The sequence below is a fragment of the Podarcis liolepis genome (assembly GCF_965112155.1).
Source record: "Podarcis liolepis genome assembly, chromosome: 3".
Taxonomy (NCBI): domain Eukaryota; kingdom Metazoa; phylum Chordata; class Lepidosauria; order Squamata; family Lacertidae; genus Podarcis; species Podarcis liolepis.
Window position 1 is genome coordinate 891,676 of NC_139557.1, and position 15,502 is coordinate 907,177.

The 15,502-nt window shown below is 43.5% G+C and overlaps 1 protein-coding gene across 17 annotated transcripts in view; it reads right to left on the reverse strand.

Moving 5' to 3' along the window:
* The window catches only part of ITSN2 (intersectin 2), an 83,137-nt gene that overhangs the window by 36,147 nt on the left and 31,488 nt on the right, over positions 1 to 15,502 (reverse strand). For 10 of the 17 annotated variants that reach the window (XM_083495035.1, XM_083495023.1, XM_083495024.1 and 7 more), the window contains exons 13-26: positions 15,309 to 15,458; positions 14,652 to 14,792; positions 13,713 to 13,800; positions 12,896 to 13,035; positions 9,406 to 9,542; positions 7,782 to 8,230; positions 7,362 to 7,483; positions 7,014 to 7,192; positions 6,194 to 6,335; positions 5,447 to 5,652; positions 3,209 to 3,273; positions 1,781 to 1,947; positions 1,275 to 1,320; positions 1,077 to 1,198 (exon numbers count right to left, since the gene is read on the reverse strand). In XM_083495035.1, coding sequence (XP_083351161.1) covers positions 1,077 to 1,198; positions 1,275 to 1,320; positions 1,781 to 1,947; positions 3,209 to 3,273; positions 5,447 to 5,652; positions 6,194 to 6,335; positions 7,014 to 7,192; positions 7,362 to 7,483; positions 7,782 to 8,230; positions 9,406 to 9,542; positions 12,896 to 13,035; positions 13,713 to 13,800; positions 14,652 to 14,792; positions 15,309 to 15,458 — 2,154 coding nt within the window. Of the gene's footprint in view, positions 1 to 1,076; positions 1,199 to 1,274; positions 1,321 to 1,780; positions 1,948 to 3,208; positions 3,274 to 5,446; positions 5,653 to 6,193; positions 6,336 to 7,013; positions 7,193 to 7,361; positions 7,484 to 7,781; positions 8,231 to 9,405; positions 9,543 to 10,586; positions 10,668 to 12,895; positions 13,036 to 13,712; positions 13,801 to 14,651; positions 14,793 to 15,308; positions 15,459 to 15,502 lie in introns of all 17 variants that reach the window. The other 7 variants (XM_083495030.1, XM_083495031.1, XM_083495022.1 and 4 more) reach the window with 1 other exon arrangement.

Here is a 15,502-nt window from a genome sequence, read left to right on the forward strand (position 1 = left end):
CTGGAATACCATCACTTCCACTGGCCTTGTTATTAGCAGTGCTTTCTAAGGCCCATTTGACTTCACTCTCCAGGATGTCTGGCTCAAGGTCAGCAGCCACACTACTTGGGGTATACGAGCCATCCATATCTTTCTGGTATAATTCCTCTGTGTATTCTTGCCACCTCTTCTTCATGTCTTCTACTTCTGTTAGGTCCTTACCACTTTTGTCCTTTATTATGGTAATCTTTGTACGAAATGTTCCTTTCATATCTCCAATTTTCTTGAACAGATCTCTGGTTCTTCCCATTCTGTTGTTTTCCTCTATTTCTTTGTACTGCTCGTTTAAGAAGGCCTTCTTGTCTCTCCTTGCTATTTTTTTGAAATCTGCATTCAATTTCCTGTATCTTTCACTATCTCCCTCGCATTTTGCTTGCCTTCTCTCCCCCGCTATTTGTAAGGCCTCATTGAACAGCCACTTTGCTTTCTTGCATATCCTTTTCATTGGGATGGTTTTCGTTGCTGCCTCCTGTATAATGTTGCAAGCCTCCATCCATAGTTCTTCAGGCACTCTGCCCAGCAGATCTAAATCCTTAAACCTGTTCCTCACTTCCACTGTGTATTCATAAGGGATTTGATTTAGATTGTATCTTACCGGCCCAGTGGTTTTTCCTACTTTCTTCAGTTTAAGCTTGAATTTTGCTATAAGAAGATGATGATCTGAGCCACAGTCAGCTCCAGGTCTTGTTTTTGCTGACTGTATGTATAGAGCTTCTCCATCTTTGGCTGCAGAGAATATAATCAATCTGATTTTGATGCTGCCCATCTGGTGATGTCCATGTGTAGAGTCGTCTCTTGTGTTGTTGGAAAAGCGTGTTTGTGATGACCAGCTTGTTCTCTTGACAGAACTCTATTAGCCTTTGCCCTGCTTCAATTTTAGTTTCAATTCTAGAGTCATGGAATTGTAGAGTTGGAAGGGACCCTAAGGACCGTCTAGTTCAACCCCCAGCAATGCAGGAATCTCAACACTCCACCCCCCATCCAATCTGAAATCCTACTTAGCTTGGCAAATGTGCAAGAATTCCCCTTCCTTTTACCTGCAATTCTCCCTGCCACCATCCGCTAGAATTTTTCTTCAAAATAAGGATCAGCTGCCCTGGGGCAAGACTCAGCTGTTCTGTTCCAGACGCCGTATAGGCTGTCGTAACCTGAGCAATTTCTGAAAGAAGACAAGCATCAATTAAAAATTAAATTATTACAATGAGCTAACACACTCTAAAATTAGTAATACTCACCAGGTTTTTTATTTAATGTCCCTGTTTTGCTAGCAGTAGCAGAATTCTATGAGAAAATAAAATAAAACAATCCACTTTAATTTGCAGCAGTAGCACAACCCGCTCAACTTTCTTAGTGACAGCCTACTTAGCTTACATGCTCTGGCTTGGGGGAGGGGGTTAACAAACAAGTGAGTGTGTATGTGTTTCTTGCTGTTTTGCAAATAGTTTTAAGAAAGTCCTTCAGCAGCTCTTCTTTTCCTGACTCAGTGGTCCAGGGGCAGTAACTATTAGACTTGTTCACAACTCTGCCCCACTGGGACATTCAGAGTCCAGCATACTGAACATCTCTGCTGCAAGCAGTGATTGCCCTCTCCCCCGCCTCTCCCATGATCACTTGATCATCTGAGGCATATGAAAAGGGAAAAGGAAAAGGTATTTTAGGATTAGGGCCTCTGAGTTCATCTTTGGATACCATACCTCCCCACACCCCCTAAAAAAAAGAAAAGACTGTACTAAATCCTTACCTCATAATCTTTTGGTCTGACATAGTTTGAAGGAAATATTCCAGTTTTATCACCAATGCTTCCAGTCCACCATTCCCCATCTTTCTGAGTAACTAATATTTCTTCTCCTTCAGTGAAAGTTAAATCACCAGGTTCAGAACTTGTGTAAGAATATAGTGCTATGTATTCTGGAAAAGACGACAGAATTTTAGCTTTGTAATGAAGACATTATTGAGGACATGAACATATTTATCCACACAATTCCTTTCATTTTTCAAACTCTGAACCAACAGCTGTTTGATGAGATGACAACAACAGCAAGAACAACAAAACTGTGGGAAGTTAAGAATATAAGATGAGAGGTACTTGACCAGGCCAAAGGCCCAACTGGTCCAACATCCGGCTCTCTTAGCGACCAGCCAGATTTCCATAGGAAACCTGCAATGGAGAACTGGGTGCAACAGCAGGCTCTCCACACTTGTGACTTGCAGTGTCATAGCTAGAAGTCAAGACCCTAATCTAATCCGCTTTTAAAGCCATCCAAATTGGTGGACATCACTACATGTTGTGGAAGTGAATTTCACCATGGAATCAAGCGAAGCACTAAAATCAACAGGCACATATGGATTATCCAAACACTCCTGCTAATGTACAACTGAACACCTGTGATGGGGTAGGGGGCTGGGGTGGGGGAAAAGGATGTTATACAGTGGTACCTCGGGTTACATACGCTTCAGGTTACAGACTCTGCTAACCCAGAAATGGTGCTTCAGGTTAAGAATTTTGCTTCAGGATGAGAACAGAAATCATGCTCTGGTCGCGCGGCGGCAGCAGGAGGCCCCATTAGCTAAAGTGGTGCTTCAGGTTAAGAACAGTTTCAAGTTAAGAACAGACCTCCGGAACGAATTAAGTACTTAACCTGAGGTACCACTGTACTTGCTATTACACAAAACGCAATAAAAATATTAAAATTTAAAAAGTAATCAATTTGTGAGGGCATAGTTATCGTCAGAACAGCAGGCAAGACTGTTGGCATTGCAAGTTTATGACCCACTTCAGTTGAAGTGGGAAACTGTTGAACATGAGGGCAATCTCTGGAGGAGGCTCAGAGTTGGGAGATGTGTGTCTTGCCAGTCTTTCCCCTACATGCCTTCTGTCTATGCCCAAGGCCACCTCTTCACATACCTCTATGCTCTTTCCCTCCCTTGCCCATCAGCTTGCACTGACCTACATTTTTTCTCATTTTCTAAAAAAAGGTGTAGAAAAAGTATCCAAGTAGAATACATACAGACCATAATAAAGAGTTTTTCATTCCTAGTTTGTTACAAGTCTCATAACTTCTGGGCTTTTACGATAGCACACAGTTAAAGGTGCAGAAGTTTCAAAGAATTTGGAACCTTTCCTTAAACACATAGAAATCTAAAGGTTTGTTTAAATTCAAAATCTTACCCTCGTCCAACGTGTAAGACGATGCTGGGAGTTTCCTATTTACAGCTGCATAAACAGCTTCTGGCCTGCAGATTTTTAAAATAAATAAAAATAAAGTCATTTTGGCAACTGCAAGATACAATGTTCATTATTCAGTGACTCAAACTTTACAAAATACACAAAATTCAAATAAAGTGTGTCTTGGCATTCATAGCTTCTTTTCCTCATCTGTGTACGAGGAAGTTTCTAATGTTTGATATTTTACTATGTTTTATATATGCTGTAAGCTGGCCAGAGTGGCTGGGGAAACCTGCCAGATGAGTGGGGTATAAATAATAAAAGTATTATCATCATCATCATCATCCATCATCCTCTGCCACTCCAAGGACTAGGCATCTACCGTATTTTGCGCCCCATAAGACGCTCCGGCCCATAAGACGCACCTAGTTTTTTGGGGGGGAAATAAAGAAAATTTTTTTTATTTCCCCCCCCAGGTGCGGGGCTGGAAGAACCAGGTCGGGGAACAGTGGGAAGGCACGCTCTGCCTCCCCGCTGTCCCCCGAGCTTGTGGGGCTGGCGATGGGGAGAAGTGCACCAGTCCCGGGAGGGCAGGCAGCTCTGTGCCATCCCGAGCGGGGCGGGACTTAGCGCCCCGCTCGGGATGGGGCGTAGACCTGCCTGCAGTCCCGGGAGGGCAGGCAGCTCTGTGCCGCCATCCCGAGCGGGGCGGGACTTAGCGCCCCGCTCGGGATGGCGGCGTAGACCTGCCTGCAGTCCCGCGACGGCAGGCAGCTCTGTGCCGCCATCCCGAGCGGGGCGGGACTTAGCGCCCCGCTCGGGATGGCGGCGTAGACCTGCCTGCAGTCCCGCGACGGCAGGCAGCTCTGTGCCGCCATCCCGAGCGCGGCGGGACTTAGCGCCCCGCTCGGGATGGCGGCGTAGACCTGCCTGCAGTCCTGCGACGGCAGGCAGCTCTGTGCCGCCATCCCGAGCGGGGCGGGACTTAGCGCCCCGCTCGGGATGGCGGCGTAGACCTGCCTGCAGTCCTGCGACGGCAGGCAGCTCTGTGCCGCCATCCCGAGCGGGGCGGGACTTAGCGCCCCGCTCGGGATGGCGGCGCAGAGCTGCGCTGGTCCCAGGACCACAGGCAGCTCTGCAGGGCCACCGGGAGCGGGGCGGAGCTTAGCGCCCCGCTCCGGATGGCAGCGCAGAGCTGCGCTGGTCCCAGGACCGCAGGCAGCTCTGCGCAGCCACCGGGAGCGGGGCGGAGCTTTGCCCCCGGCTTCCGGTGGCCGTGCAGAGCTGCGCTGGTCCCAGGACCGCAGGCAGCTCTGCGCGGCCCCCGGGAGCGGGGTCGGAGCTTCGCCCCCGGCTCCCGGTGGCCGCGCAGAGCTGCGCTGGTCCCGGGATTGCAGGCAGCTCTGCGCAACCCTCGAGCCGGTCTCCCGAGGGTTGCGCAGAGCTTCCTGAAGCCTGGAGAGTGAGAGGGGTCGGTACGCACCGACCCCCCTCGCTCTCCAGGCTTCAGCGAAAGCCTGCATTCGCCCCATAAGACGCAGGCACATTTCCCCTTCATTTTTGGCGGGGAAAAAGTGCGTCTTATGGGGCGAAAAATACGGTAAATGCATCTTAACAGAGCCTTATCCCTTTGCCTCCAGTTACATTTTTCAAACACCTATATAATAAACCAGATAGTACTAAACCCGGCTATGGGCATTCAGAGCAAACTGGGACGGGTACAAAGGTTAATCAGAAATCTATGTGATTTGCCAGTTGAATTCACATAGCTGGGATGAAAGAATTCATGATTTCATTTATTTAAAAAGAACAGAAGGAATGGTAAAAGGCATGTCTGAAAGGCCTCCTGCCTAGACACGGATGGGTGCAAGGGGGGGGGGGAGAGAGGGGACATGCGCCTTTCTGGTGCTTCCTTTCTCAAAATATATCCTTCATCCCCAAATTTATCTCTAAATCGCTTAAGTTCAAAAGAGCTTGATGATTTAATGCAATAAGAAATGAAAGGGAAGCCTAGAATAAAAAGTCAAAGGGCACTTTTAACTGTTCTTATGCCTGCCTAATTCCCAAATCTGTTATTTGTAGCCTGCAGTTTAAACAACAAGGGATACTTTCTGAAAGAGACTCTCCAGGGAGCAAATGTTGTGTACCCACTGCTCTGAACCTCAGTCCAAGTTTCTGTTCATCAACACTACCCAATACATTTTTCATGCATCCTTAACCCCAAAATTCACAGAGCCTTACTCCTCTTTTGGGCTTTCATGTTCAGACAAGATCTTCACGTAGGATTTGGGAAACCACCCTTTTCCTCGACCTACTTCTCCGAACCACCAATTTTCCTGCTGCTCCAAGACAGTAATAATGTCATTTTTTGAAAAGTTCAAGTGGTTATCTTTTTTTGCAGTCCAGGAACAGAGTGCTTGTGCTTTTAGGTTTTCTACAACTTGCCCCTGTTAAAAAACAAAAAGGTTTCAGATGCCAATCATTTATGCAAGTTTCTATGCTTTAAAGAACTTTATTAGACAGAGTAATTTCTAGAACAAATACTTGCACATGATAATTTAAAACCAAACCAGATACTCTGCCTAGGAAGGAGGTAGACTTGGGATACTATCAATAATTAGGTCAGTTTTCCTTGTAAGGACAACTCAGTTTCCTCATCTGCCACAACTTATGTTTTTCTGTTACACATATTTCAGCAAATACAGTTGTGACAAATTTGATGCTACAGGTTCTCTGAAAATTTATTTGAATGGCAGATTAGGAATCATAGAATTGTAGAAATGGAAGGGACCCCAGGGACATCTAGTCCAACCCTCTGCAACGCTGGAATCTCAACTAAAGCAATCCCTTTAATAAATAAACAAACAAATAAATGGTTAGCCAGTTCCACCTCTGCAGACCTTATATCCCTGGGTATTCAGTGCTGGGGGGACAGTGAGGGTATAAAGATACAGGGACATAAATCACTCTTCTATAGGTAGAACATACCTGGCCATGGATGGGAGAAACAGATCCTGGGGAGACCGTACGAGTAAAAGCAGATTTTTTCTGACATGTGTTGACATTTAAACTTGAGAAAGATATATTTTGGTAATCGGATTCGTCGGCTGGCTTACTTGGCGAAAGCGGCCTGTGGATTCAATATATGGCAATAAAGGTAGCACTTTAAAGCATGTAGTTGTGAAGCAGCAAAGCCTCCAAAATGCATGCAAGGTTCATAAGCTATGAAGCTGTGTGCAGAATTTCAAATCAATCACTGCCATTCAGCCTTAAGCTAAACAAGGGAAAGATCACTTCTGAACTGAAAAGCAGCACAACTACAATAACTGCCACTATTTCTTAATATACAAAGCACATTTTTGCATAACCTGGTATACAATGGCCAAAATTCTAACACAGTTAGGCACCACAGAGTTAGAGCCTAAATCTTTGTTAGACTGAAGCCACTATATGCAGCATGCCAACTGAGTTGGCCAAAGCTGTTCTGTAGACGTCTGTCAAATGGTGTCCAACTGTTCCATTGCCCCCCAAAACACGTCTGGCTGTGGCCTGCAAGAGGGCATGACCTGTGGCAGCCCCTAAGTTGTGGAACTGGCCAGAGGTGCCTCAGGCATCTTCCTTATTCAGCTTTGGGTGAATGCTCAAGATGCACCTCTTTCCCCCTCTGGCTTTCGACACTTGAGAAGCATATTTTTAGAACCCACTTTATTTCTGAGACTCTAAGTTATTTTAAACCCGAGGGCTTTAGGGTGAATCATCATCATCACCATCAATTTTGCGTGGTAGCAGAGTATTAAGGTGCACTTACTCTACAGGAACTGAGGCAGTTGGTAAGGATACCACAGGAGGAAGGAGGGCTCTCTTTGGAGGCGAAAGGGTGTTTTCATTTTCAGGAACTTTTTCTACATAATTGCCTGGAAACCAGCCCTGATGGCCTTGGAAGTTCCCATATAACCAACCAGGCTCTCCCTCAGTTTTCTCAGCAACCTGGGAAAAAGGATGGAAGTGTGACAAAATGTTATCAACTAGCTTATTAGATAGGTTTTAATTCTTTATTTTACTGCATGGCACGCTGGGTATTTTGCAGAGAAGACAAAGGCTTTAATTTGAAATAAATATCCTATTAAGAATTCAGGGATTACCAGCCATTTCTTACCTGAATTATGTCTCCAGAACTGAAACTCATCTCATCATTATTCCTCGCTTCAAATGGATATAAAGCTCTATAATTCACAAAGGCAACAGATTTCCTAGACTCAGAGGAACCCACAGCATGGCCTGGAAAGTCAAGGAGGAACTATTACTGACTACTAATCTTGTCAGTTATGTTCATTTCAAAGCAGCAGTCAGAGCCTGCTTTGGGGTTTGCATAATTGAACAACATTGGCCTTTCAAGCCATGAGAAAAGCTGAATATTAACATTAGCTAAGGCGTAATTTAGACCTGTGAACTGATCTCTCCCATTAAGGCCACACATATTAATGGACTGGTAAAACCAGTAGACAGTGTGGGACTAACAGACTTCAGTGTTTAAACTATGGTAGCTAATATCCTTACAAAAACCTGGGTAAGATACCTTCATTTTTCATTGCTGACTTAAGACTTCGTCCCTTTGTCTGTTTAAGAATGTCTACATTTTTTTCATTTAGCTGAGAAATGGGTTTCTCAGACTCTTGCAGATTGGCCGTGTCTTTTCTTCTCTTCTCTTCATCGAAGTGCTTATGCCTCTCCTCAGCTTCCTTTGCGAGCAGCTCCTGCCTTCTTTTGTCTTCTTTTTGCTTCTGCCTTTGCTGCTCACTATCTCTCAGCATCTCGGCCTGTTTGTTCCATTTTTCCTCTTCAAGTTTCTCCTCTGCCAATTTTTGCAACTGGGCTTCCCTTTCTTGCGCAACTGCCTCCTCCGTTTTTTGTCTTTCCTCCTGGATTTTTTCCTGCATTCGCTCTTCCTGTAGTCGCTTTCTCCTCTCTTCTTCCTCCCTCCGGATATTCTGCTGCCACAAGTTCTCTTTTTCCCGCTTTGCTTTTCTTAAGAAAAAAACACAGCGAAAACACTGTCAAAAATGGTATTTTTTATGCTGATACTGAAAAGAAAAGACTTGGCACAGATCCTTAAATCAGTTGCTCTCAGTTTACATTATTATCTTCCTGTAAGCTCTGAAAGTCCTAGGACAACTTAAGCATCATAATAGCACTAGGAATGGTGAAGTGGATATATGCTGTCCTAAACTTTTCAGTTATGCAATCTTACGATGTTTAAGAACTGGCACCATATTTAGTTTCATCACAGAAAAAGAACCAGTAGGACAGGGGGCAGCAAGGTTTATTTTGCCTGGGCTGGATCGGCCCTGCAGAGATCCCTCCGTGGGCCGGATCACACGCATGCCTGCGATTTTCAGCGTCTGTGCATGCGTAGACGTGATTTTTGGCGCTGCAGAAGCGAGTCCCCATGCCGCGCTGGGTTAGCACAGTGCGCAAGCAGACAGCTTGGTTTTGGGGGGGGGGTGGCTCGTGGGCCGGTCAAACGACCTCTGTGGGGCACTTCCGGCCCATGGGCCTTAGGGTGCTGACCCCTGCAGTAGGGTGTAGAAAATACAGAGTCCATAAGCATCTTCAGAAACAGCAACTTTTTGCAAAGATTGTTGCCATATGCTGAAGTTGTGCTTGCTAACCTGTAGGTTTCAGAATCAATTCAGAAGGTTTTTTTATTATTAAAAAAAAATACTACTGTGAGGCTTATTATGTCACATAAAATGGAAAGCTTTCATCCCAGTTAATTTTGTAATTCACAGTTAGCAATTTCTTATGGAGTCACTGCTTCAACATTATCTAAATGTTTCTTTTTGAAGTGCAGTTCTCTAAAAATGTACAATTGCCCAATGAGATTTCAATGTAGCTAGAATTGTGATTGCCAAGAAATTAAAAAGAACCCATGCTAAAAAAGAAAAAAGTTGTGAGCATTTTTATACTGATAGCATCAATCAAGGTGGGTCACAACTGCATCAATAAAAAGAGTTACATTTTAAAATGCAATATCCAATACAACACAAAAACAGAACCAAGGTACATAAATGTACTGGGGCGGGGAATCAAACCCAGAATGACAGCCCACGTCGTAAGAGGAAGTCTAAGCCTGTCATCTAAGACAGTGCAGAGGAGGCCCTTTAGAAAAAAGCCTGCATTCTTTTAATTTATCCTGTTACCGTGCAGCCTCATCTTCCACTTTCTTCTTCTGTGCAAGCTCAGCTCTTCTTCTTTCTAGTTCTTGGATTTTATCTTGTTTGATCCTGTGGAGCTGCTCAAGAGCTAACTGCTGTGTAGAGTAGGTTTCTCTTAGCTCCTAGTAAGAAAATATAACATACATCAAATGAGCAAATCAGGGGGGGTCGGGGGACTTGATTTAGTGTTCTGCAATCCAAGTCAGGGTACGAAGAGGCAGGCAATCCTACATTGAGAAGTGTTCAATCTCTGTATTAATACAATCAAGAGAACAGGTTCAAAATTAAATAGAATACTTCTGAAGTTTACATTTCCAACACAACTTTCTTTTAGCTACTGGAGGAAGCAAGATATTATGGAAGAAATTAGAAGAGGGGTTCTAGCTGATGCTTGTGGGCAACGCAAAGCCTCTCCAGAGGGGGCGCTCTCCTAAACTGTGTGAGCTGCATTGAAATGGGCTTGGGGGGTCAGGGGAGACAACTGCTAGATACTGAGCAGAGGAATCTTGTGCAACAAATGGTGTGTAAGGAGACACAAGTCTCCCTAATCTTCTCTTATAATTTATATTTCACTCCATTAGACTGAGCAGGGGGAGATTTAAGAGGCTGTGGAGGCAAGAGCTGAACAAAACAGACAGGGACATTTAGGTGAAGGAGGTGGGTGACCTTAGAGCAGGAGGTGAATCTGTGTGCTCTCAAATTCTCTAAGGACCCATTTTGGTATTCAGACATGAGACACTCACTTTACTAAGAGAGAAAAATGTTCAGATGTGATAATAACGTGACAATTTCAGACCTTTCATTCATCAATCTGAAGCACTAGAACTGATTCCATTTCAGAAGAGCTAGTAAGATTTAAATAATGAAGGAAAAGCTGTGTGCAACTAAATCTCACATAAAAAACAATGACAATCAGATTAAGTATCTGGTAGTAGTTAGTAAGCTAGCAAGCTTCATATTAATGCTTTGATTTGTACCTAATTCAAGCATTCGTTGAGCAGACAAGATTTGAAAGCAAACAGAAATGCGAAGGAAAAAACAAACTGTGCTGTACTGCACTGATACTGAATAGACTGGATTTTGAATTAAGGGATTTAAATGCAATTAAAAAAATAAAAAACTATGAAATTATTATAAGCAAAAAAAGCCAAAGATTAGAAAGTAACCTTAAGTAAGAGGAAGAGGTTGTTGAGACAGCTTAGCAGACACAAAAGGCACTGAAGAACAGAAGCATCCATAGTCTCATACTGTAAGATAAGGCAGATAAAAAGCTGTTACACTTTGCACTGCAATTTTTTTATATATAGGGAACTTATGGTGCTGTAACTGGTCAATTTAAATTACTCTCAATTAGCATGTTAGGTATTAATCATGCTATCTCAAAATTATTTTCTTGAAGAGTATATCAATTCTACCCAGACACAGTTACTGATGTGTTTTAATCTTTTTTTACTTTCTAATTATTTTAAAATGTTGTAACTGTTTTAGTGAGAATTTTAATGTTTCCCATACACCATTTAAACTGCTTTAGTGTAAGCAAATGGAATATAATTTTTAAATAAATGAAAAAAATCAAATTCCGCCACTAACCTTTCATCAGTTATGTCTCCTTTAGATAGAACTTGTCACACTACTATTAATTGTTTTTAAGTGCAACCCGAAACAAAGTGTTGGAAAAGTAGAGTGCTCTTGTTTCATCATGGGTTTTTTCCCATTTACTCCACTACATACTCCACGTCCCTACGGTTTTTCATTTCTACTGGGCTGTTGGGTTCTCTCCACCTCTGAGGTTTTTCAGCAAACGTTGGGGTCTCCCTGAAGCCTTCTACCAACTCCCTCTTATATGTGATGAAGGCGATTTGGCTATATAAGGAATGGCGCTCAGAGAATAAAGATCTATCTGTTTACACCAGTGCCATAATGCAGCAGCCAAAAAGAGTTAAGCTGCATGAGAACTGGCTTGGTCGTTGCTTAGATGGTGAAGAGGTCGAGCATAATTGATGGCCTTCCTAACTATGTCCTGTGGTTAGCTTTTATTAAAACCAGAGAGAAAAATATGTTAAATTATTAATTTGCATATCCCACCGTTTTGTTCTGAATAGGCTATCCAAAATTTTTATTAATTCTGTAATTTTTGCACAATGTTATATTTCCCCCTGTATATTTTTATTATAATCTTATTTAATTGTTACCCACTTTGGGATGGCCGTATTCAATGACAAGTACAGTGGTGCCTCGCAAGACGAAATTAATTCGTTCCGCAAGTCTCTTCGTCTTGCGGTTTTTTCGTCTTGCGATGCACGGTTTCCCATAGGAATGCATTGAAAATCAATTAATGCGTTCCTAGGGAAACCGCCTTCAGACTAGGTCCGGGGACAGTCTGTCCCCGACCTCTTCTGAAGGCTGGGGGGGGGGGCAAGGGCTTTTCTTCCCACCCCCAGCATTTAAAAAAAACCCGGGACAGCGGAGGACTTCTCCGCTGTCCAGGGCGATCTTAAAATGCTGGTGGGCGGCATTTTAAAATCGCCCCGGGACAGCGGAGGACTTCTCCGCTGTCCGGGGCGATTTCAAAGCCCCTGGGAAGGCAGGCGGGGGGACAAAGACTTTTGCCCCCCGCCAGCCTTCAGAAGAGGTCCAGGACCTCTTCTGAAGGCGGGCGGGGGGCGAAAGTCTTCCCCCCCGCCTGCCTTCAAAAGCCGTCGGCGACAGAAAGGCGCTGCCTTTCTCCGCTCTCCCGGGAAGGCAGGCAGGGGGGAGCAAAGACTTTCGCCCCCCGCCGGCCTTCAGAAGAGGTCCAGGACCTCTTCTGAAGGCCGGCGGGGGGCGAAAGTCTTCCCCCCCCCGCCTGCCTTCAAAAGCCGTCCGCGATAGCGGGAAGCGCTTCCCTGCTATGCCGGACTGCTTTTAAAATGCTGGCGGTGGGGAGCAAAGCCTTTCGGCCCCCGCCGGCCTTCCTGGACCTCTTCTGAAGGCTGGAGGGGGGGGAAAGGCTTTGCTCCCCACCACCAGCATTTAAAACAGGTCCCCGGAGATTTCCCTATGGGCTTTCGTCTTGCGAAGCAAGCCCATAGGGAAATTCGTCTTGCAAAGCGCCTCCAAAACAGAAAACCCTTTCGTCTTGCGGGTTTTCCGTCTTGCGAGGCATTCGTCTTGCGGGGTACCACTGTAAATTAATTCAGTTTACAACATTCAAAATGGCACCCATACCAATTTATGACCATGAGGCCCTGTATTGCAAAATGCTGACACATGCATTATAAATGTCAAATAAGAGACCAATCTGTGAACATCTAAACAGTACGAATGGAAAGGACAGAAAAGGCACGCAACCTTTCATTGGCCTTTATCGGCTGAAATACTAAACTAAGCTTGAGAAACAGAAGAAAAATCAGAAGCAAGAATTTTTTTCATAGGAGGGAGGGAGGGAATACAACAAATTATTCCTCTGATTCACAAATAGGAGGCAAGATTGTACCTTAAGTTGATCATCAAAAGCATCCATTTCAGAAATCTTGCTAGCCGTTTCTTTTTCTAGGGCATCTAGTTGTTCTCTAAGTCTTTGGCATATTTTTTCCTTTTCTGAGGACTTCTTCTGTAGTGAATTAAGGTCTGTTTCTGTCAATGAAAGCCAAAATCCAATGTTTCATCTTAAGAACATTTTGGTTATTTTTTCCCCTTCACTTATATGGCCCTTGTAATTAACAACCTGCTTTACATTTACCCCTGCCACAATCTCATCAGCTCGTTAAGAATTTGGTACCTCTTGAAGTCAGAGAACTGAGTCTGAAAGCTTGTCCAGATACTCAATAAATCCATGGTGGGAAAGAGATTTCAGCTGATGGCTTAATCTTACCCTGAACTGTTAAGAGTTGGAGCATGCCTCGTTTGCCATCTAGTTCACCCCCTGCTTGACACAGGGAATGCCATGCTTGAGCATCACCAGCAGATGGTTCAACACCTATAATTCCTCCAGAGGAGGAGGAGATGCAGCTTGCACTAGGCAGGTATCTTCCACAGCCAGACATGTTTTGAGCCAGCAGTGGTCCTCAGGGGCAAATCAGATGGACTTTTTTTTAACAAAAAGGAAATAGAAGTACATCACCATCTATCAGTTCTATGTATTTGAATTTCTGAGCATCCCATGTTCCAAGGGTCCCCTTCTAGATTCAGGCTCAAACTGTCCTTTTCAATCCCTCACCTTCATTTTCTCCTTCCTTCCCATCACTGTTTTGGTTATTAAAAATAAAGAATGTCTGAGAAGGATAAAGATAAATAATGCTGAATATACTTACTAGGAGAATTGCCCATCTGCATATGATTCATTCTCTCACTTAACTGCTGTTTTTCAGGAATGAGGAGGATCAGCTTATTCTGATATTCCTGCAGAGTCGGGGATAAAATTTTAGAAAGTTATCATCAGTATACTTTCTTTACATATTTAATAACTTAATGCATTACAGCCCTACCCTCTTAGAAATATATAAGGTATATATTCATGGGACATCTCCTGAAATCAATTGCCCTTTGATTTCACCAGATTTATGTTGAGTATGACTTAACTGGATTTCACCCAATAATAGTAATTCTACAGGAAGTTAGAGACACTTGGGAAAAGTGCAACATTAGGCTTGATTCTGGTATTTCTCCATGGGAATCCACAGTACATCCTGATATTGTACTACGGTCAATATGGAGACCTATCAGTTCAAGTAAGAGTGACACAGATTCTCCATACTTTAGATAAAATGTTGATATTGTAAAGAACTCTCAGCTGAAAATTATTTATAGATAGTATTTTATGACCCCACAAGAGAAATGGACAAACCAGCTTATATAAAAGACACGTCCAAGAATAAAGAAGGATTTAGGACTTGACAGGTTTTTCTTAACCTTGAAGCATATTGGCATAACAAATATTGTTACATGCTACATGCATTTAAGACTCTGTAAGCTGTACCTTGTAAAAACTAGAAAAACCTGATAATTTAACCATCAATAGCCTTTATCCTTGTTAGGTCATTTGTAGCGTTAAAAAACAAAGTTTAATTGTATTATTTTGAGAAATCTAGCTATTGGAGGAGAACTGTTTGAACAGAAGCAAAAACTGTTATTATTTTGTAGCTACATCTTAACACAGATGTATTAAAAATACCCCCCTCCAATTCATTCATGTCCTTCATTCTCTGGAACACACAAGGCAACAAGTTGAAACTTAAAGTGAGATTTCATACTTGAAGCTGTTGTTGTAGCTGCTTGACTTCAAAAATTTCCAAATCACATTTCTTTTCCAGAACATCCAGATCATTTTTTTGAACTTGTTTTCTTTTTATAACATCTTGCAATCTCCCAGAGATCTGCTGGTGTTTGCCATCCTGTAATGAAAATAATCTAAAATCAAACATCTGATTCGAGAACATAAAAACATGCCTCTAATATACAGAGTATCAGCTAATCACTACCCCTAAAACAAAAAGTTAGTCAAAACCAATTAACAAGAATTTTTAAGATAAAATATTATACAAGCTGGGAGATACTCTCAGGGTCAATAGCCACTGAAGAAGTATGCCTGCACATGAAAGCTTATAACCAGAACAAACTTAGTTGGTCTCTAAGGTGCTACTGGACAATTTTTAAATGTCTTATTTTGACTGCCTCAGACCAACACGGCCACCTACCAGAATACAGAAAGATGTTTGAAAAGACCATGTGTTGTTGTTTGGGTGAGCCTGGGGGATGTCCCCCAGGTGCTGCTGGCTTGGAATGCCCATCCCGCCTGACCCCCCCCCCCCAGGTTGGCTGGAGCTGCCAGTCCAAGAGCATCTGCAGGAGCTGTGTTCCCTACTCCTGCCAGTGGAGTTCCCTATGTCCTTTGCTGTGCTGTGACTCACCAAGGCATCCAGCTCCAGACTGAGGCTCTTCTTCTTAGAGGCCAGTTTGACAATTTCTTCTTGTTCTCGATTACGCTGATTAAGAAGATCCTGACGCCGAATCCTCTCCCACTCCAGACGCCGTTGGCGCTCAAGCTCCTGCTTTGCTGCCTGCAGATAAAACAACCCCTAAATGTTCAGTTCTTTCAAAAGTG